Consider the following 23287-nt stretch of genomic DNA (forward strand, 5'->3'; position numbering starts at 1 on the left):
CCGATTGCGGCTAGACGGAGTGACGCAATTGCTCAAAGAGATTTGCACTTCGACTCGCCCTCTCTCTCTCTCTCTCTTTCTCTCTCTCACGAGCTTTTTTCTAGATCGCGTACCGTCTGTAATATTGCGCGATTTCCAGGATACTGATGGACTGCTACTACTGCGTGAAAGCTGCTCGCCTCTTATGAAAATGCCCCTCGAATCAATCATTTTCTTAATTAAATCAAAGCGAAACGTCCGAATATCCATCACGACCGAATGAACCCTCTTCCGCAACAATAAGCCATTCAGCCGCGCGATTTTCAATAAGCGAATGGACAGAGATAAGAGACCGAATGAACATGAAAAATGAACGAACGTGTCTCGGCAATCTCGCAAGCCGTCCGGCTATACACCACACACAGCACTCTTGTATACACCTGTCTCGGGACGAGATTAAATCGAAACCTCCCGCCGCGGCTTACGTCCACACCGCCGCCGCCATGTGACTTGGGAGTCTGCGAGACTTCTCGTCGGCCCTTTCTTGTAGCGGCTGCGACGACGACGACGACGAGAAGCTGGCACCGGGCCGACAATCACTGCGCCCAGACAAAGTCCACCGCCTCGTGTGTATTGTGCGCCCCTCCACTGCAGCGCGCGCGCGTGTGTGTATGTGCAGCGGGCTAAAAGTCGAGAGAGATCTCGTCCAGCGAAAGAAAGAAAGAACAGAGCGCAGAGGGCGTCGAGGGAGAAAAACGATCTCGACAACGACTTCGCGCTTAACGAGATCCCGTGATCCCCCAGCTCTGCGGCAATGAGCAAGAAAAACTTTTGCCAGTCTGCGCATTACGGCCCGGAGAGAGAGAGAGAGAGAGAGAGAGAGAGAGAGAGAGAGAGAGAGAGAGAGAGAGAGAGAGAGAGAGAGACGTGTGCGTAGACACACAGCTGCTGCGAGAGTCGCGTCTCCCTTTTTGTTCACAGCGGCGCACTACTGTATATATACTCGCGCTTTGTGAGCCACGACGCGGCGCGCGTGTATGCTATTTTTCCTCGTTGCGCCGCGCAGCGAGTCAAAAGCCGGAAGAAAGAGTCGTAAAGGCGCGTTTTCTTTGAACTCGCACACTCCAGCCCGGCCCGGACGAGTCGAGTTATGAGCTGGAAATTATGGCCGTTCGTAATTAGCTATTGAGAGGGAGAGAGGCCTCTGTTCCGCACAACTGCGAGTCGGCGCCGGTTTTTCTTCTCTCCGAGGGATGTACAACACATGCGGGGGTGAAAGATTGGCGAGTCGTAGAATGCCTCGTCTGACCGGCTACGGAAGTTACTACTGGCGGTAAATAGTCGCGCGTTGTGTGCTGCTTCTAGTTGTTTCCTACCTCTGACTCGGCAGTTTTCCTCGCGCAGAACTGCGCGCAGTAATTAAGCGCCACTTGGTATCTACTTTGCGCGAGCATTTATGCATGCGTGAAGCCATTCCCCCGGATTGTCCATGGAGGTAGATTTATCTCGGCGCACAGCGATCTAGAGAGATGCGCTTTGCCAAGTTTGCGATGTATGCCTCTAATGTACGAGCAGTAAGACGCCGATGTTTTGCTCCAGCGCATCTCGGGCGTACACCCATTGTTCCCGCCGCTCTCTATTCAACGTGATTTCTGTCAACAGGTGTGTACACGGGAATATTCGATCGACGACTGGTCAATTCTCTGTCTGCCTGTCATCGCGATTCCGTCCATTACAAGCAAGCGTCAAAGTCAAAAAGAAGAAGAATTCCATCAGTCGGCTCTATAGTCAAAACGAAAATCCGAGATTTCATCAAAGCCCGAGCTCAAGTTATAAGATAAGTTGCCGGCATTCGCGCGATATTTTCTACGTGCTTTATTGGCCGTAAATAGCAGCAGCGGAACTCGATAGCCTTTATCGGTTTTAAATTATTCGGGACGCGCGCGCACGCGCTGTGTTTTCCGAGAGAGAGCGCGAAAGCTTGGAGCATGAATTAAATGAGCGCAGGAGCGGCCTTTGACTTCTCGTCGTCGCTTTAGCGCTCGCTTGAAAACGCGGACAAAAAGAAAGGGAACGAAACAGGCGAAAAAAAAATAGCCGGCACAGGAAAGGATTTCACAGGCGATGCAGTCAACTGACACGGAAAGCCGTTCCTTTTCCTTTTTCGCATCGCTTTGGTATGTACGGGGGTCTTATCGCTCTTTGTGTCGACGATCTCTTTACTCGCGGCTAAAGGATCACGATGTATAGACGCATAAATGAGGACTCGTTGTTTATTAAGAGCCAAACTTTAGGTAGCGGACGTTTCATTACCTGGATTAACTGTGCGGCAAAGATCGAGAAACAGCAGCCAACAGCAGAAGAAAAGCAGCCTCCTCTGCATCTGCAAAGCAAAAGCAACGGGTCTTTAGGTATTGGAGAAATGGCTGCTACAAAGGAACTTATAGCGCTGATGCTGCAGAGGTTCGAGCTCTGTTCGCGTTGATTATTTATTTTTAATTACGTAGCTAGGTAAACTGGGTGTCAACGGCATTAACCTCTCGTGCTCCTGACAGGACATAATTAAACGATTAAGCGTGTAATTTACGCACGGCTTGAAAAAAATCTGCGCGTGTGCGTGTTATTTCGTGGAAAATTCATATTGGGTGTGCAGTGTTATACTCCAGCGTCTGATAACTCGTTGGGTATAGGGGCGCGGGTGTGTTATTAATTCATTTTACAAGAAATTTACGAGAACCGATGCATTCCAAATTCACGTGGTTTCATGCATATGTGGACGTCTCACGGAGACTGTAAAAACTGCCAAGTTTTTTTCTCCGGCGTAAAAAATTTATTTTACGAACATAGTTTATAGGGAAATTATAGCATAGGCTTTATTATCTTTCGCGTAAACTTCCTGGCTGCATTATTAGAAGCTTTTTTTAAACCTTTAATTAAAATGCTTTGTTATCAAACATTTGGTGAAAATAATTTCTCGGATTTCGCGCGTGTTTACTTTCGAATTCGCATTTCAATCACAAAAGGATCGAATTATTTTTCGCGCCGATAGGATTGTGGCTAAATTCACACACGAAATGTGTAAATCACAGAGAACGAGATTTCATGGCCCATAATCCGCAGGCCGCGCCAGTAAATGCGCGGAAAATTTTTAACAAGCATCGGAGCTGGAATACAAAACGGTGAAGATCTCGTATCTCAATTCGCATATAACCCGTTCGCGTGTGCGGGAAAGAATGCCGCGTTATACGACAGTCGCATGGCGCAACTATTTCGCGATTTCTTTGCCCCCTCGAACTCTTTACATCCAGCCCCTATACAGTCTCGACCTCTCCACATCCTTCTCGCGAGGCTCAGCAATTTACCTCTTCCTCGAGCGTAAAAAGGCCGTATTTATCTTTTCCAAGCGCATACACGCCCCTTAAAAAAAGGAAGCATGCCAGCGTCGCGCTGCGGGAAATAAAGAAAAACTCGCGCCGGCAAAACAGGCGAGTCAATAAAAATTGTTTACCGTACTCGCCGTCTCTCCCTCTATATAAAATATAGCTATATCCGCACCCACATCGAGAGAGAGAGAAAGCTCAGCAACGCGGCGACGTAGAGAGAAAATTGCTTTCGTTATTCTTCCGGCCTCGTTTATATATATACGGCGCGACACAGGGTCGCGATAAAAATTGCGGCCGCGAGTAAAAATACAAGCGCTTTCTCTCTCTACTCCATATAATATCGAATCGGGGGACTCTCGATGGCGTCGGCGAAACCGAAAGCCGCCGAGTGCAGCTCGAGCGCGTATAGCGTTAATGCACGCGATGTCGATCGCTGATTGAAGCTAGCGCAGCTTCCACACGGCCATCGAACGGATAATCAATTTCCAAGCATTCGTGATTAGCGGCTGCCGGCTTTTGTTCGCGGCTGCAGCCGATGATTTTTCGATCGATCGAGAGAGAGAGCCGATTTTCACTCGCGCAGCTCCATTGCGGAATTCGTGCTCCCGCGCGATCGCGAATGATTTCTCGATTAACGAAGGTATAACGATGTTATAGTAGGTTTATTATTTTGCCGCTATCGCTTCTTGATTCCGCGGTGTGGAGCCGTACCGGCGCGATTTAGGGAGAGAGCGCTGATATATTTGGACTTTGACCAGGTGCATTAAGATAATTGAGTTTGCATATTGATTTTCGCTGGAAATTTCTCGAATCGGTAAACGGACCCGCTATAAAATCAGAGTACGTATATATACTGATTGCATTTGCAGAGTGTACACAGTTTCGCGAGCGAATGTGCGGGATATAATTTCGGCTTTTTCCAACAACGATATCGTAAAAAACTTTGCTATCAGGAAGTTTTCTTATAGGATCCTTTTACCCACAAAATACCAAGAGTGTTATCCGAAACAAGGCGACTTTTCATTTAAATAAATTACAGCTCGACCTGACGCACTGCACACCGCGCGCGAGAAAAAAATCAGGAGGAAAATCTCTCGAACGACGTAATTTCTCATCGAGAAGCGAGCGAGTTGCACTACGTCATCGCAAAAAGCCCTCGTTCAATTCTCTCTCTCTCTCTCTCTCTCTCTCTCTCTCTCTCTCTCTCTCTCTCTCTTGCTTTTTGCCCGACTCTACTTCCACACCCCACAAATCAGACCGCTTTCATCGCCGGGCTGCTCATAATATCCCTTTCTCCCCCGCAGTAACGTCGTCGTCATTAACGACGCGCTAAATAATCGCGACTGCGTCAAAGTCGTTCCGATCGGTCGGAAGAAGTATCCCTGGTTTTTCCGACAGCTAGTTACATCCAGCACTAGTTGCCGCAGCAGCAGGAGTATAGGGATCGGAAGAAAGAATCATTATTTTCTCGGGTTCGCGTTTACAGCAATCGGACAATGTTTCCGGTACTTTCACCCTTTCGCGCTGCCGAAGTAGCAGTGCTATAGCCCGGCCGATGAATGCCTATACGTCCGCGTAATCGCTCGAGCGCGCGCTGACCGCACAATGGCCGAACTATCCCTCTCTTGCTCGCTGCACATACTATAGGCGGCGCAGTATCATCCGGAAAATCTCCTTGCTCGATCGCCGCCGAGGCGATTTCGCTGCGTCTGGCAGTTCTCTCTCTCTCTCTCTCTCTTGTTGATCGATTCTTTTCCGCGCCATGCGGTCTCGGCTCTTCTCTTTTAGGAAAATTCTTTTGTGGCCTTGTAACGTATGGTTTTGATGCGCTTACGCGAAAATTCCATGGCTGCAGTGCGCGCTCTTCCGCCCTCACTCTCTATGGTCCATAGATTTTGAATGAAGTGGCTTTTATCCCAGGGAGCAGATACGCGCGCGCGAGCGGCTGCGGCCGTATTCTTCGCGGGCGTAAAACGAATGTAGTGCGTTTTTACGGTACTTGTAATCACTTGCGACGTTACGCTTTGGATCGCCTCATATTGAATCTTCATTGAAATCCGTTTTAAAATGTCGACCAAATCTTGTGATTAAAAGTCAGCGTTCGAAGACGAAATCAGACTCCGAAACTCTTCGGGCGCAATTCCCATCCCAGCGGAGGCAGTATAGCCCCTAACAAAGCTATTTACTGCCCCTCGCGCGCAAAAGCGTCGCGCGGCTATTCTTGCCTCGGGCAGCAGTAAGCTCCGCGATTCAATACACGCTCGGTACATAGAGAGAGAGAGAGAGAGAGAGAGAGAGAGAGAGAGAGAGAGAGAGAGAGAGAGAGAGAGAGAGAGAGAGAGAGAGAGCAAGGACGATCTTGAGGACGACACTGCGGCGGTCTCGTCGTGTCCGGCGCATCCGCGCGGCACCACAAGTTCGTCTTTGAGTGTAACACATCCCCCCACTTGGAAACTGTCCGAGGCAGTGTCAGCGCGCGACTGGATCCGGCCGATTGTCCGCGCCGCGGCTGAACAATCATCGCTCCAGACGTTTCCGACGACGACTCGTGGGAAATTGGCAAGTGCCACCGCGTGGCTATAATCTGGCTCGTCGTTCATCGATGCACCGACGCTCTAAATAAGACTCTGATCGCCGCTGAGCGCCATAGCTGTATCTATATTCAGAACGAGGGAGTTGCAAAATCGCATTGTTATGCCGAATTACACAGCGTTTCGTGCCGATGGATGCGAAAAGTAACGAAGAATTCGGTGTGCTAATTAGCGATGTTATATGAACCCCACCGGGATAAATTCAGTAAACAGAGATAGCGGGAATACTTGTGAATACCAAAAATGTTGGGTTCTCCATCCCCGCGTGAATATTTCATTAAATTCCCGGCAACAATCGCTAATTAATATACAGCACCGGCACATTGTTTCAATATATTCCACTAACCCCGCAATGCGGCCCTAATTCTTTTCGCCCTATACCATCTGTTTCCGCCAATCCTTTCACTATCCCGACGCTCTCTTTTTTATCTCTTTTATTTCCTGCGCCGCGCCGCGTGCATCTGTGATTCCCCCATCTCTCTCTCTCCTCTTACTCCAGCGCAGCCCCTCCTCACTAAGAGCAGCGCACAGGCTTCTATTTTGTAGAAGCAGCAGCGGCGGCGGCTCTGGCCTCGCTGAAACGAAAGGGCCGAATGAAAAGGCAACGAATGCAAACGTAGCGGTAATCGAAATGCAGCCACGCAGTGGTACAGCAAACGCGGCCAAATGGCTCAAGTCATTGCCGGGCGTTACGACAAAAATGCTCACACTGCAAGAGTATAGAGGAGAAGAGAGGAAAAAAATAGAGGGAGTCCGGCTCGGCTCTTTCTACTGCGCCGTTTCGGCGCGTATTTCGTGCCGTCGCACAGGAGAGAGAGAGAGAGAGAGAAAGAGAGAGAGAGAGAGAGAGAGCCGGACCAGCGGCGCTATCTTATAAATACATCATGAAGCCCGAAAGCGGTTATTAAAGTATAGAGCTTATGAATGAAATTTGTGGCGCGGGCGAGCGGCGATACATGAATTTTTTTAATTAAAAACGAAAAGTTGAAGCTGCATATGCTTTGAGTTTTGATTCTTATTTTCGGATTAATTATTCTACCTTGCGTATAATGCAAGCCAAAAAAATATTCTCATACGTCGGCTTGGAACAAAAGTTTCTTTCTTCCTCCCTCGAACGTTCAATTTTCGAAATGGAAACATAAGGATACAATTAAAAAGAAATTCACTCCTCTGTCCCGAGCAATTTCGAAAAATCTCGTCTCCGAAAAAGGGCTCCATATTACACACGCCGCCCTCAAGAGCACCGTGTATATAAACGCTGCCTTTGTTCCTCGCTCGTATACCCTACGCACACCGTCACACACACACACACACACACACACATACATGGTGGACGGACGGAGTGGATTAAAAAGTTGCGTGCGCCGGTGATTAAAAATCTCCAGGATTATACACCCGCCTCTAAAGCGTTAACGATTCGGCACTCGCTCCAGCATTACCGCCGCGCGCGTCGAGCAGTGACCGAGTTGTGCCGGCGCTAAACTGGGTCCTTTTCTCCTTTTTCCTTCTTTTGGAATTACCGCGAGTTTGTCGACAGAAGAATTCCGCGAGTTGCGAGGCTGTGTTTACGACTTTTTGCGCGGTTCGCAGAGGAAGAGGTGTGGGCGGAAGTAGTTGGAGAAGAAGAAGAAGAAAAGGAGGAGCTTCTCGCTTCTCGAAGGGAGTGTGGACAAAGGAGCCTGTGCTGCTGCAGGGAGGAGGAAGTCGAATATTCGCCGAGTTTTATTTCGGTTGTTCTTGCGCGTTAACACGACGGAAGTGTCGAGGATATTTTCGGGGCCGCGCGCCGGGCTAGTTTTTGATGCGCCCACTTGGGCGTCTATCTTGGTACTTTTCCTCGCGGGGGATATTCTTGAAACTTGTATGCGTCGAGTTTGTCTATCTTCAGCTCGCTAAGATCAAAGCACGTGCCGACTTTTACACAAAAATCCATTGCGATTACCTACGCTTAATTACGCTAAAATCGGCAACGAAAGTGATACACTTTAGCCGTGGAGACCTCTCAAAGGCCTCTCGAGCGTTATTCGCGTATAAAATCTCTCCGGCACCTGCGTAAAAGTAAGCACTGCAAACATGCGTATAATGTTTATTAGCAGTTCCATTCGCGGAAACGTATGTACGAGAGTTCCGCACACGCCGGGCGTAAATCGGGCATGAAAGGCAAACTTTTAAATGAGAAGTATGATTACATTTCATAATTTATACATCCGCGCAGGAAACTCGCGGAGCGATCTCAAATAAGCGCGCGAGGGATGTGTGTATAGACAACAATTAAAGAAGCTCCTCACTTTCTCGTTGAAAAGGTGAATGAATAAAAAAATAAAGGAGAGAGTAGACGTAGCGCGCGAGGAGGGGGAGATATAACGGCCGTCGTGGAAAAAAGGAGGCCGTAAAAGAGAGAGTAAGAGAGCTGCCGGTATAGTGGAAAACTTTAACGTAGGGCACAAAAAGATATCGTTGCGAAACTTTGTTCTTTCCGATGTACAGAGTATATAACGTATACACCGGCGCAGGCTAATGGAAAGAGCCGTGTGTATATATATATATACCTGAACCTGAAAAATGCCCGAATCGCGTGCTCGCCACGTGCGCGCGCGTCTTTTTTACCCTCTCGGTATATTATAGTCGAAGCGGCGGCGGTGAAAAACACAAGGCGACGAGCCGCGCGATAATTGAACGCGTCGGCCTTTTTTCGCGCGAGCTTCCTGCGCGTCTCTTTCCATAAATTGGCCCTTTCAAGCAGCCCGGTATAGAGCGCTAGGTGCTCGATTTTTTCTCCTCAGCGACGGATGAAGGCTGAGCAGCCCGTGAAAAATGGCCGTGTATCGCGAGAGAGGACGAGCTCGATGGAGTGTGCGCCGGACGCTTTTTTGCGGAAAAGTTTCGCCGCCGTTGAGGGGCTTTAGTCGTATATAGTGCGCGAAGCTGCGAGCCGCCCCGCGCGTGCGGCTGCTGTTGGTTAACTTTGTGAATTAATTATTACTTTGGAGAGCGCGCGAGGTATTAGCGCATCGGATGATGCCTTTTTGCGGCGCGGGAATCTTCGTGTGCTCGGCTTTGCGAAACGTTATATTTATTTTGAGGCATATGTATACGATTATAATTTAAACTAATTTTGCCTCTGTCGTCATAATTGTCGCATAATTACATAATACGACATTTTTATCGAGCCGCGTACGTCTACATCGTATCCCAACGCTCTAATCAGACGCAAAGCGTTGTAGCTACCGCGCATGCATTATTGCGTGTAAAGACTTACTCTACAGCCAACACGGCGCTTGAACACAGATATTTGTGAAAAATCAGAACGCGCGCATGTACACGCTCTATAGCCATCACACCCGCGCGCCGAGAGTCAAGTACACGTGCACATGACATGGCGCGCAGCAATTGCACGAGAGAGTCTCATGAGTTTTAGCCTATATCGCGCAATGGTCTTTATATAGCTAGTTACACACATGTACACACAGAGCCGCCAAGCACTTGTCGTATACTTTGTAGGTATTTATGCGCCGCAAACAGAAATATATAGCCGCACATGCAGAGCTAGAGAAACGGACGGGAGCATTACTCACACTTCGCGCGCGTGTGTGTGTGTGGGTTGGCGCCCCGACGATCGATGCTCGGCGCCGGAGTCGAGTTTCCGCGATTAATAATGAAACGGAAGTCTTGTAAAGGTATATGTGGCGCGCGCGTTCGCCGCGTAAATAATATAAACTCGGAGCCAGGCCGACGGTGCAGCCCTCGTGCAGGTCCCTTTTCTAGCGCGCTTAACCGTCAATAGAAAGTAGAAGCCGCCATAGAGTTTGTAATAGTAGTACACACACACACACACACACACACACATAGAGAGAGAGAAAGGAATTAAAGTTTTTTTGCGCTGCGACGGGCGATTCAATAATTCAGGGGGAGGCAGCAGCAGCGGCGGCAGGTCAGCAGCCAGCGAACTGAACGCCAGTATGGAAGAAACGGCCGTGTACAGTTGGCTAATAGTTCGGCCCGGGATAAACCGGCGCGCCGGCCTTTTGTATCTGGCGTTATACTGTCCGTTTGGAATTTCGGACTCGCTCGGACCGCCGAACCTGCGTACGGATTAATTTATTCGCTTTTGTTGTTGATTGCCGACCGGAGAGCTTGGACTGTCATTTTCAGCGGCTGGTGGTGCGCGTTCAATGTGAATTTTTTAAGGTGGGAATTTTGCGCGGACGACATCAAAGGAGTATGTAACGAAATAATCGTTTGCGGATAGAGACATTTAATCGAGCGTTGAGAGAAGCGTTGCATTGACATTCTGCGACTTGGAAATAACGAAAATAAACCGATATTCTTATGTATACTCGATGATATTTATAAAACCGGAAACGTGTGCTGCTGCATTGTGCATCGAGACTGCGCCATTTAGAGAAACTTTGTTTTACGTTCAAGGCTATCGAATAATTCAACAAGAGAATTTTCAATATTAGATTCATCCCTGCGGTTCTATAGAAATATTGTCTTTTTAAAACCGATGCGCATATTGTATAATAAAGGGGAAAAAGATTTTCGCTTTTTCCCGCGATGTGCGATGATTATTTTATACTGTAAACTCCTGATGGACATGAATTTGTTAATGGTACAGCATATTCGCTGTACTGTTAATTATACACCAGTGTTCCGCGAACTTCGCGTTGACTTTTCGAAAAGCAAAGTTAATTTCATAAAGTAGCTCGGAAGGCTGGATATGTGTGCAACAATTATTGCGTAAACAGCTCTCAGAGGAAATGTTTCACCCGATGTACGTTGCGCAGCTTATTAGAGCGGAGATGCGGGCTTACTAACTTGACATCAGGACGAAACTTCGCGCGCTTGCGAAATTTAAAAATTCTGACATTAAAAGATGATCACCGCAGCGAAAGAGGATTGCACTTTTAGCAGGCGCCGGAGAGGTTTTGAATAAACAAACACGCGTAGCCCATGCGGAAATTAATTTCTCCGAAATCTATTTTTCAAAAATATATATATATATATTTCTATAAATATCGCAACAAATTCTTGATTGAATATTCGTTAATTATTATACCGGTGGGTTTCGAACTCTCGCGCGCACACGCGCAAGCCGTGCTCGACTTTTTGGGGGGACCGGGACATAGCTGGTATTTACCATTCGCCCACTCTCCCCGAATACCCTAGTGTGTGCCTGTGGCGGACTTGATTAGGAGTACTTGTGTTTGCACGTCCGTGACGCGAGGGAAACCGCGAAAAATCCACATGCACACTCTCAGTGTAGCCGGCGTAAAATGGAGAGCTCAAATGTTTACACGAAACGCCCGCTATATGACATGAATTCATAAAAAACGCCAGCCCGATGTTTCTGCGGCCTCGTCTGATTAATACATTTTTCGTTCCATGCGTTGAAAAAAGTAAACGAGTTAGAAATCGTGTTATATGCATAGCTTCAGCAGCCGCACTTGGAAGGGAATCTCGAGATTACAGAGCCGAGTATGGGGGCATGAAAAAACGAGTCGAGAGCGGCGCGGCGATCGACCAGAAATCGGTAAAACCTCCTACACGCCAGCCCCTAAAATTTAATGACCGAAAATCTTATCGACAATCCGAATGAACGATCGCAAGACATTCGCTTATACATCACTCCTCGGCATAAAATTTCCAAGTCGATCGCGCGCACGTCCATATTGCCGGGAGTAAAAACTCCTTTCCAGCTAGCTAGCTCGCGGCGGCGGCGAATAAAAAACGAGAATATAAAAAAAGTGGAAATCTTTCATGGCGAACGCCACAGGGAAAAACCATTAAAGAGTCGTAAAAATTTACGAGTTTACATGGCGCACTATGAAAAAAAGAGAGAGAGAGAGAGAGAGAGAGCGCGCGTGCGGCAACCGGAAAGGTAAAAGAGCCTTGTGCGGGGAAAAAAAGAGCGAAAGCGCGGAACGAGTCGCGAAGAAAGAGCCCCGCGCGCGGAAGGAAAGTAGGTGCCCGCGCGCGATAAACGAAAATTTGTGGGCCAAAGTTGAGCCGCGCGTCGCGGCCAGCAGCGGATATGGGAGATAGCTGAGCCCCGGCTGATCTTTTCCTTTGTACACAAAGTCGCGGGCGCAAAACTAGCGCTTACTTATTCCCCTTTCGCCTACTGGCGGAGCCGCTCCATTTATACAGAGCGAGCGACATTGTGTGTCGGCGAACGACCACGAGAGACAATGAAGCGCTGCCGTCGCCGCGATAAACAATGGGCCCGCGGCAGCGCAGAGCTTCACATGCCACCGCTGCCGCTTCTCGTCGTCGCGATATTTTTCTCCGCGACGCGCTCTTTTTTATCGCTTCCCTCAGCCACGGCGGCACTTGCGCTCTTTATTTATGCCCCAGCCCGACACTCGTCATGCCAGGCCGCGAGCGCGCGTGCGCACCCACTGAGCGATGGCTTCGCGTAATGCATCCATATAGTATACGCGTGTACACCCACGCGCGAAAAAGTTAATGGAAAGAGAGCATTGTGCGCGCGGGGGCTGCTCTTCCTTTGTGTCTTTTAGAGCTTGTGTGTCTGTGTGGCGACGCTGCAGCGCTAAGAGATGTTTTTAGAGTCGAGGGATTAGGGGGTGTAGGTAATGCGTTGGCTTGCGTCTCGCGAGGGACGACGGGGATGCTTTACGGGCGCGCTTTTGATGGAGAAATTGATGGCGGGCCCGGTGTGTACCGTGATTTTGCATTACTTTCGTCGCCGCGCCCTGTGTATTAAATATTTTGTGGCCGACGCTCTCTGTACGAAATGTTGGGAGGAGAGTATACGCGCGAATTTTGGGGGATTCTGAATTTTATTTTTGTTGGTTTGACTGTGAAAGTGTATGCTTCTTCATTATTAAGGTCATAAATCGATCCAAATCGCAATACTGTTGCTTCAGAGGTACAGCCATAAGAAAAGGAACAAGCCAGTACAATAAAAAAGGCAAATCAAGCGAGATAGCGATCATTTGTTATCCAAACACATTTCCAGCGGCCGAGTCAAGCCTGTACAGCTCTGGAGGCAAATGGTCTTCTTGTTAGCTTCATACTAACGAGGAGGTGACCTGTGTCACACGCGTGTGCCTTGGATCATTAATTTCGCCGGGGAAATTAGGGGCCTTCCTTTCTTTCTTCCTACGTAAAAAGCCTCGAATATACATTGTATTATACTTCGCGAATGTGTGCAATAGCTGTAGCTCAGGCATTATGTAATATAATATAATATAATTTATGATACAAACTATGCGCGGACTGTGCGGTTAATGACACGAATTCGGGCAGTTCATCGAAGTATGCTAAAATTATATATGCGCGAAATCCCAAGCTTAATTTCATCATAATTGTTTGAATTAATTATCTCTTTTGTGATTGCATCCTCAAAAATTAACATGCGATTTACATGTATTGGGGATGTGAAGCCATGTAAAATTCAGTTTATCTAATTGATCGATACAATTTTGACATGCAACGAAACCCTTCACACACGAAACTTTCCACCCCTGCAGTCTTTCGATAAATAAATACAAAAAAATGTCCTGCATCGCGTCGTTTTTTCCGGCCAAAAACGCAGACCAGCCACGTTTGGCCGGACAACGATACAGATCAGTAGCAGCGCATGGTCACTCTGTACACAGAGAGCAGCGCGACGGCATGCGTCGTCCGATCGAGTGGCAAAAGCGCCCGAGCCGTTTCCAATATAACTTTTTTCCCAAAGAGCACTGCCAAAGCAAGCTGCACGTAGCGAAACAGAAAAAACGACCTACAGCTGCACCGACGACGTACAAAAAGAGAGACGGCGGCGGCGGCTTCTTTTTTGCCAACTCTGCAGCTGCTGTGATCGATCAGACTCAGGAGAGTGAGAGCCTACTCCGCGACTTTTTGCCTCGTAGTAGTAGCATCTACATTGCTCGAACAGCGGAAGCTTCGGGGATTTTAGAACCAGCTGCGTTAATTCCGTTAACTCGCTGGTGTGCGAGAGAGAGAGAGAGAGAGAGAGAGAGAGAGAGAGGCGCTTACGCGCGCGAAAACGCAAATGTTTACAAAGTTAGCAGCTCTTGTTCCGTTTGACTTGTGCGAGCGCCCTTTTGCACTCCCAAGGCTTTCTCCCCGCGTTGTGCGTCGGACTTGAGCTTTCGCGCTCATTATGAAATTTCAAGCCTTTAAATATTCTCTATCTCTCTTATCTTCCACTCGTTTAAATGGCATTTCCCACATTCCGCGAGCGGATACTAAATCGTATATAGCTGCGAGTCGCCCACTATTTGCTTCGGAATTTTTCCGCTTTATACAGGGCTATGAAGCTGTTCTGTTTGGAAATGCTCGAACCGCGTTTGGAATGCTGGGCTGTTCGAGTGACGAAAGGTCTACAGTGTTGTTTGTAAATTGTTGACATTTTCAAAAATAAACGTCACAATCCAGTCCCTAATTCACAATACAGCCGGGAAATGCGACTCTGGCTCTCAGGAGTAAAATTACCCAGCCATCGAGAATCCAAAAAAGCTCCAATTCAAGCAAAACCCTCCTAAAAGTCTACTCAGCCGTTCGACATTAGTATAAGCTCCCCATAAAAATTCCATCCCATCCAGAGCTTGCGCGCACGTTTGCCCCGTCTACTCTCAACTCCCTTTCATACCTGCGCAGAGAGCACCGCTAAAAATCGTGCGTTTTCGTATTCGTCGTCTCTCTCTCTCTCTCTCTCTCTCTCTAACGTCTCCTAAATCAGCGCTTTCGCCTCTCGTTCGTACCGAGGGTTCATATCCCCGATGACATCATCGCGCTCGCGCGAGAATATTCGTTAAACGCGACGTAATAAGCCAAGGCATTTGCATCGCAGAGACGACGACGTGGCGCGCGGCATCGTAATGGGCCATCCTTGCGCTCGCACGAAGAGCGAGATTGTTTCTTTCCTCTGCAATTGCGGCCCCGCCAGCGGCGTCTTTCGCCTTCGGCTATTATGCGCGAACAGCAAGAAGCGGCTCTCGAGCTTTTTTGACGTTTGCTGCAGTTTTCAGCCGGGAAAGTTCTTGTGTTGCACTGCCGGAGCGCGCGCCGGGGTTATTATGCAAAAATGAGAAAGTTTTCCTTGAGGCGCTCCAGCTCGCCTTGGGTGACGATGGGGGATTTTTTGAGAAAAGCGAGTTACGCCGTCGAGGTTATACTCTTTGTGTTAATCCGGCTGAGATGTGTTATTATTGCGTTAAGGATTTTCGGAAGAACATAGTTCGCATTACTTTCAGCCAGATACGGTAACTTGGTGGAAATAATTGATGCGCGCGAGGCCGGAGTTTTTGCGACGAAAATTAATCCTCGGAAATGAAATTTCAGTGTTTCGCAAAGTCCGTATAAGAGGGAAAAATGTAATGAAAATACGTGCGCGAGCTCGAGGAAACAGAGAAGAGCAGGTTCTCAAGCGCGTTCGTTTCACGTTTTCTGTAATAACGATCTTTTTAATTGTCCCCTCTCAAACAACCCTCTCAAGTTCCATTCGCCTCATCCTAAAGGCCCCTGATCTCAAATCTTAATCCAATCCTCTCTCTGTTCGTCGAGCTCTCATTTGAAGCTCCATCTATATACTATAAATACCTCTTCTCTAAATATGCGCGTGACTGCATTTCAGCGTATAAGAAAAGCTTCCGCTTGTGTATACCTGTATACAGAGCCTCAAGAAGGGTGGCTCGCATTCGCGCAGGCCACTATAAGGCGGCGATTCATTTTAATCTGAAAGTTTAAGCCGGCTCGGGGGGCAATAAGGCCAGCTGAACTCTAAAAGCGCCGCTTTAAGCTCGCTTATATACCCGACGCGCCGCTGTGCGCTGCGAGAATAGCGGAAGAATGCGAACCGGCGGCGGAAGACACGGGACCGTAGAGAAGGAGTTGTATGGAGAAACAGAGCAAACGGAGATTAACTCGTTAAAGCTTATTAATGTCGGCCGGTCTACGAAGAGGGATATATGATGCAGGGATGTGTGTATACGTGGAAAAAGCAGGCGGGCCATTGTTTACGAGTCGATGAAAAAAAGTTTGGAAAGAAGGTGATTCATGTGGCGCGATAATCGGCAAAAAGTTTGTTCGTTGGATTGCTGCTGTTGCGGTCGGGCGGATTAATGAAAATTTAAAGTCGGAAAAGTCGGCGCCGTTCTCCCGGTTACCATGCGGCGGACACGAACATAATATAAATCGCCTGACTTTCTCTCTCTTGAATAATTAATACACGTATCAGGTTTACAGCGTGCGTGTCGACTGTGGAGAAGTTCGTTTCATTTTTTTTTAGTTCATTTTATTATACAGTGGATATTTGCTCGTATGAAGAGCAAGCTTAACCTTGTGCAAAAAAGAAAAATTGTTCTTTCTTTTAGAGCATATTACAGCAATGGAGGTGTACAAAAAGTGGCGAGTTGTCGACTGAGCACATTTGGAATTTTCCACTTATATACTGGCTGTTATATTCTTCTACTTATAATGTTCGATGTTTCAATTAAAAGCTCAATTTTTTTGGATTCTGCATACGTACATTTACCGTGTGGGTTGTGAGCATCCTTATGTCATTAAGTGGTATGTGATAGCAAGTACAGCTGCAAAGCGAGATAACGTCTGTCGAGTATTATGGAATTAGTGTAATATCGACTCGATTTCGAGCCAATTATCCTACGGCGCGTTATTTTACAGCTTTTTAATTTTCACGACTAGTATTGAATCAGCAGCACCTTATAATTTAGTATATTTTAATCTACATTATTAAATATTGTTTTAACGAAATTCGAGATAAAAAATGTTGTAATCTCAATTATGCAATGACACATAAAATATTTCTAGTTGCTCATCCCAATGCCTGCGAATATTCATTGCGGAGTTAAATTATATCACCGTATTATACAGCCATATAATCTGATTTTAATTAAAGTCGTTACTCTCATTAAAATAATGCTCCGCATAATTAAAACACAGCACATTTCATTGCACAAACTATCCTGCAAATGAAAAGCATAATCGCGATTAAAATTTAACGAATCCACTCTCTTTATTGTCTCTATAAAGCTCTCGCCCACCCTTCTGAATTTCGGATGTACTCGCAGCGAATAAACCCCGAATTTATTCCCACACCCGCATGCGCTTGGCCATTAAAACAGCGGATTAAATGCACACGAGGCAATCGATGAATATACAGCAGACGAAAAAGGGCCGTACCAAAATTACGTATTCACTTAAAGCAAAACACATCGCAATCTCCGCTCGTGTCCCGGTCCGAGCGTCGGCGAGGAAGTAGAGAGAAAGTTTCGTTCGCTGCCTCGGCGGCGGCGGCTGCAGAGCCGGGGCTCAATAAATTCCGTAAGATCAAGATTACACGCAAGAAAAGCAGATTTGCGCGACAGCAGAGAGCAGCAGGTGTGCAGATTTACAGTCTGGGGCTGGCTTTGTGTGTGCTGGGCACAGTCTTGTGCGCGGCAAGTGGAAGTTGCGCGGATAAAGCCTCGCCGGGTGCCCTATTTAAACAATTATTAATCCCCCTGAGGAGTCCCGAGAGGTAGAGAGAGAGAGAGAGAGAGAGAGAGAGAGAGAGAGAGAGAGAGAGAGACGGCGTGAAAACAGCACGCGGGACTACCCCAGAGCGCGATATTCTGAAAAGGTTTGAGAGAAGGCGCTAAAGACAAGACAAGAGAGCTGACCCTCCTTTAACGCCGGAGAAAGGAGCCTTTAACTTGCTTCCTTTTTTTAACTCACTCTCTCTCTCTCTCTCTCTCTCTCTCTCTCTCTCTCTCTCTCTCTCTCTCTCTCTCTCGCACTTTGTCTTACTCCTTTGCTACCTCCGCTATGCTGTGCGCGACTCTTCGCTAGCTTCGGGCCCTCAGCAGCGAGCTGCACTCTCACTCACTCTCACTGGTTTTTCGCCATTCGGTCCTTTGTTGCTCCGCTTTTCGCGCAGCCCGCGCGCGTTTTATATCATATAATATTTTTTGCTCCCACAACCTGCACTCGCCCCCCATTTTTATTGTTATTTTTTTGTTCGCTCTTTCTCTTTCACCCCTTTTTCCGACTCCACTTCCTCCCCCCCCCCTCCGGCTACTCGTCGTTGTTTTTTTTTCACCTCCCGTTTTTGCCATCAACTTTTTCTCCTTCTTTATGCGACGCGCTCACTCGCGCATTTTTTATGCTAAATAATATTTTTCACGACAAGCGAGTTTGCCACGCGTTAAATCGTAACGCGGATACGTCGAGGTGAGAGACGTGTTCAGTTTTCGTACTCGCGAAATTCGTGCCCACCACCTGTGAATAAATGTTATAATAAATACAATCGTGGTTTACGCGAGGGAAATTTCAACGTAATCGACGTACCCGCTTCGATACAGAGATCGAAACGGTTACTTGATACAACAACAATTGGAAGTAGAGAGAGAGAGACAGATAGAGAGAGAGAGAGAGAGAGAGAGAGAGAGAGAGAGAGAGAGAGTAAGCGCGTCCCCCGCCATAAAAGTATACGATATTCGAACTGCGACAGTAAAAAATGTCAGCTCTCGACCAAACATTTCGCGCACAAACAAAGGAGCAGAGTGCACACGTAAAATAGGGAACAATACGTATTTCATTACGAAATATACGGATTCGAATAAATGTGCGGAGCACGCGAGCTGTGTGTGTGGCACGATTTCACTCTTTTATTGGGGACATTTTAGGCCGCGGATGAAAACGGGGCCGCGTAAAAATTTTATCGCGTATTATATAGAATATACCTTATAATTTTGCATTTGATTAAACGCTCCTTACTCCTCCGCGCGCTGCAACGAAGCCCATTTACAAAGTTGTCCTTTAACAGCGCGCCGTTAAATTTAACGAATGAAGAGCGCTTTAAAGCTGCAGCAGTTCACGATGCCCAAGGGAGTCCTTAAAACGTCTTTCGCACTTCCTTATTTTTATTTAAATTTATTAGAGACACTTGGAGATATCTCTTCGGTTGGACAAACTTTCTCTATGATCCTTTTTGAAAACTACAGCAGGGCAAAAGTTCGTCGCTTCGATGAAAGCTCTTTGGGGGGAGTATTATAGGCGCGTCTAGTTAAAAAATATTTCAAAAGCCGAATTTTTCATCGATTCCAGGTATAATTAGCGTCGACGTATCTCGAATTCGGCGGAAAAAAGCTCAAAGCGTTCCGCGCGTCGCAGAGTAGCTCGGAGGTGAAACTTTGTACGTTACACGCGGACCGCATTTCTCGCTCGATTTCCTATGTCCCGGCTCGAATTTCAAAACGATTTCCCATCGCATACTTCTCTGCACTCTGTACAGCTGAATATAAAGTCGATACAAAAATGATCTTTGATGCGAGGCGCGCGATCGATTAAATCATAAATCTCGCCTACATTCGCAAGTAATATAATTCGTCACATCGAATCAGCGCAACTCGCCATTCGCGAGAGAAAAATACACTCGGTTCTGACGCGTAGCCAAATCCGAGCAAGCCGAGCGAATTACCGGCGTTAAGTATCAGTTGAAAAATTTCCGGCGACGGACAACTCGATCGCGCGCGCGCAATGCAGACGACGCGACGAAAGCTGTACATCGCCGCTACGAGAGCATGTGCGCATACATACGTGTCTCGGTGTGTTTATGCTCTGAAGTTTGCGGCCGGAAAAATTCACTGGTTCGAGCTTTGTGGCACGTATTCCTCACGCTGTGCTGAGTTAGGAGCTTCGCGTGTGTACTCGCGCGCGGTGTACTTTGGGAAGGAATTCTCCCCTGGCGCGGTTGCACTTATGCGCGCGCGCTTATATATATGGTACGGCGCTTGTTTGTTCCTATTTCTTTATTGCGAACTCTCTGGTCGCTCTTGCAACTGCTTTCTGCTATTCCGGCCGTCTCGCAGAATCTCTGCGTGTCACCTGTTACTCGAGCGCGGCGCTGCGGTAACTTTTTCTTCATTTTTTCGTAGAATTGTTTATATGCTAGAATGTTTCAATTATATCCGTTAGAGAACTCTATCACTTCTCCGAACCTGAATATTACGAAACATTCTTTTCCACGAGATCGTCGAGTATTTACGCAACCGTTATGTATAACTAACGGCGAATTCCAGCAGCATAACGTTGGATAACTCTCCATCGTGCGAAACTCCAGACGTTCCCGAGCCGTCGCTTCTTTCGAGATATAATTACAAATTCTTTGTCCAGCACAGCAGCAGTAGCAGCGGTATACACGTAGATCTGCTGACTCGCTGCGAACGCACACAGCTCGCGGGGGCGAAGAAAGAGCGAAATCGACAAAGGACGAGCAGGAGAACATACAGAGCCAAGAGATTTCTGAACAGAAAATGGATTTCCTTTTCACGACTCGGCTCTCGGAATGCGATTCCGCAGATAAGAAAGTGCGAGCATGAAGAGGAGAAGGATAGGAGCCGAAGAACAGACACACACACACCGGCCACTGAATGGTAACGCGTATACATACGCTTTCATACGTTTACATGATCTGAGAAACAAGGAGGCTATACGCAGCATCAGACGCTGCGCCGAGTGAAGTAAAAGGATACGTACGCGCGAGAGATATCTCGCCTGCGCGAGCTATACATCCCTAAAAAAGCATTCCTCTTCCTCTATCTCGTTTCATTATTTCAATGGCCGTGATACGGCCAGTCAGTATATACCCACACCGAGGGATACGCTACAGCTTCGATTCGTCCGAAGGCGCGATTTATCGCGATCATTTCTAAAAGCGTTAGCGAGCAGCTCTAACGGCTTTCAACGGAATTGTGCCCTTTTATCAAGTATGTATAAGTAATTGCAGTAGCGCTGTACCTGTATAGCAATGCTCTTTCTATCCCCTTACCTTTTTCTATCTCGCTCGCCTAGTCTACAGGGAGTATACACATGTATATATGTGTACACGCACACGTGCAGACACGAGCGACTGCAGCCGAGGGGCTTTCGTGCAAGGCCGATGATTTTTCACGGGCTCGGAAGAATTGCCTGGTTATACAAGAGATTTCGCTGAGTTACTATTTTATACGCTCGTCTTCCTGTGCGCGAGAGGGAGAGAGAGAGAGAGAGAGAGAGAGAGAGAGTTTTATTTTTCCTCGGCCCCCGTCTCAATCAGCGAGCTTCCCGCTGCGCTTGGCGAAACTTTTTCCTCTTATATACTGCAGCCGAACGGAAAACGATGATACAATTTGAATTTCACAGCCGATGGGGGCGCAACGGGATTTCGCTATATGCTGTGTTGAGTGGGCGCGTTGATAACGAGATTAATTGGGGGTACGTCCAACTTTTGATGGATAAAGTCGTTTCTCTATTTTATATTTTACCGACGACGACGACGAGAAGAATATATATGACGGTTTCGTTAATTAGCGAATTCCTCGTTAGGATATAATGCTATAACCGAAACTGTGTTACTCGTTGTATTTGTTATCGACAAAGCACTTGATTTCCGATATTCCGCTATAACAAATTTGTAACTTATTGAATTCGGCAATAACTCATTTGACTGTATACAAAATAAAGGTACAGCACGCACATGTATTCATAGGCCCTCGGAAATATATACATGCGTGTGTACACAATCAACACGCATCCTTTAATTACCGCATATGAACCGGCGTTTTGATCTGCATTGCCGCCCCCGTATCTTTCCGCACCGACGGTGCGGCAAACATACATAAATAGCACAGGCTCGACAGCGGGGATGGCAAATGAAGCTTTTGTAGACACTACCGCGCAGTGCAAACTTCGGCGAATTTCTTTCAGCCGAAGAATGCGCGAAAGAACTCGAAATTCGCTTCATCAAAGCAGGCACAATGTATATAGGTATATACGTGAACGCCGAGAATTACAGCATCAGCGCATTGTGTACGAGCTACAGAGAGAAGCACTGCGTTGAATCCGCCCGTGTATAAACTAAGGCATCTGAAAAACATAACTTGATCACAACAATAAAACAATGGCGAAGAATTCCGCGTTATATAACAAAGCCGCTCTCTGTTACTACTGCTGTAGACTACTGCAGAGGGAAACTTAAACTTTTCTCATAAACGAGATCTCGCGCCTCTTTCTCTCTTCCTCTCGTTGAAGGGCGGACAAAGAAGACGAAGGTGAAGACGAGAAGGAGAAAAGGAGTCGTGGAAACGCAGAGAGACAGAGAGAGAGAGAGAGAGAGAGAGAGAGAGGCGACGGGGACAAGAATGTAATATGAAAGAGAGGAACTCCTGAGATCTTTTGAGGGCCCCCGACACATTTTGTCAGTGCGCGCGCGCTGGGCGTTTTAGCTTCCAGCGACGTGGTCTAGTGCGCCGGGCATATGTGTGGGCGTGTGCGGTCTGACCCTGGCAGTCGGCCAATGACGCTACAGTAAAAGAGAGTGGAATTCGCGCTCTCGGACTTGCTCTCTTTCCATCAGCCAGAGTTTTAGTCAAATTAGCCGAAGGAACTTTGGTTTTTACGATCATCCCCCGAGCTCGTATAGGAGCGAACCGAGATTTTCTCGTAATTTCAATGGTAAGTCTTTCTCGACTTTCGATCGCGAGTATGTATATTCGAGAAACGAGAAAGAAATCGAGTTTATGATGATGGACTCGAAAAAGTTGCGGCTAAACATACGCTTAGATACTGGATATATATCGGATTAAAGGGGTTAGCGCACGATCCGCAAGTGCAGCAGTCGCTCTCTCACCGTATAGCTATGAATAAGATTCTAATATGTTTTTGAGGTTAAGGGAATAAGACGTAAAGTCAATTTCATCCGCCTTTGCGCGCGCGAGTTCTCGGAGCAGAGTATAGACGAAAAAGTCAAACCCGATATCTCGTTATTTTTATTGCCAACTTCTCGCGGCTGTTATCCTACACCGTTGAAATTGACTGCTATATAGTTCCGTAGCGTGACGGTAACTTGATCAAAACTGCACTTTCTATTCTTATACCTCACACAATTATCGACGATGGGTACACGGAAGAAAAGTTCCTCATACTCGCGAGAACAGTGACAAATGGGTACATCCGAAGAAAGTTCAGATTAAAAGCAGAGCGGGAAATTTTAAGGGCTGCTTATTTAACACGATGTAACGCTCTCAGCCGCGTACCTCTATAGGACGATGCTGGTAAATAAAGGCGAAGGAGGATTTGTCGAGGGCGTAGAGGCGCATAACGCCAAATGCGCGCGCGAGGAGCTCTGGCGCGCAAAAACACTTGATTTATGAAGGAGAACAAGCCGCCGCGGAAGCCGTAAGTTGGAGTTTGTGGCGGCAGCACCGCGAAGCGAGCGAGAAAAAGAGAGGATCATCGGGCGCGACCGATAATTTGCTTTTGCGGCATTGCCGCTGTTTTTGCGGTGCTGCGCGGGCGCCTTGTGTACTTAGCGCGAAAGTT

The 23287-nt window shown here is 47.3% G+C and overlaps 1 protein-coding gene across 2 annotated transcripts in view; it reads right to left on the reverse strand.

Moving 5' to 3' along the window:
- LOC100678942 (suppressor of lurcher protein 1) overlaps positions 1-23287 on the reverse strand; it is a 166612-nt gene that overhangs the window by 125720 nt on the left and 17605 nt on the right. For both annotated transcript variants that reach the window (XM_016988296.3, XM_031931677.1), the window contains exon 3: positions 2293-2362. In XM_016988296.3, coding sequence (XP_016843785.1) covers positions 2293-2362 — 70 coding nt within the window. The remainder of the gene's footprint in view (positions 1-2292; positions 2363-23287) is intronic.

This window comes from Nasonia vitripennis, chromosome 5 (assembly GCF_009193385.2).
Source record: "Nasonia vitripennis strain AsymCx chromosome 5, Nvit_psr_1.1, whole genome shotgun sequence".
NCBI lineage: Eukaryota > Metazoa > Arthropoda > Insecta > Hymenoptera > Pteromalidae > Nasonia > Nasonia vitripennis.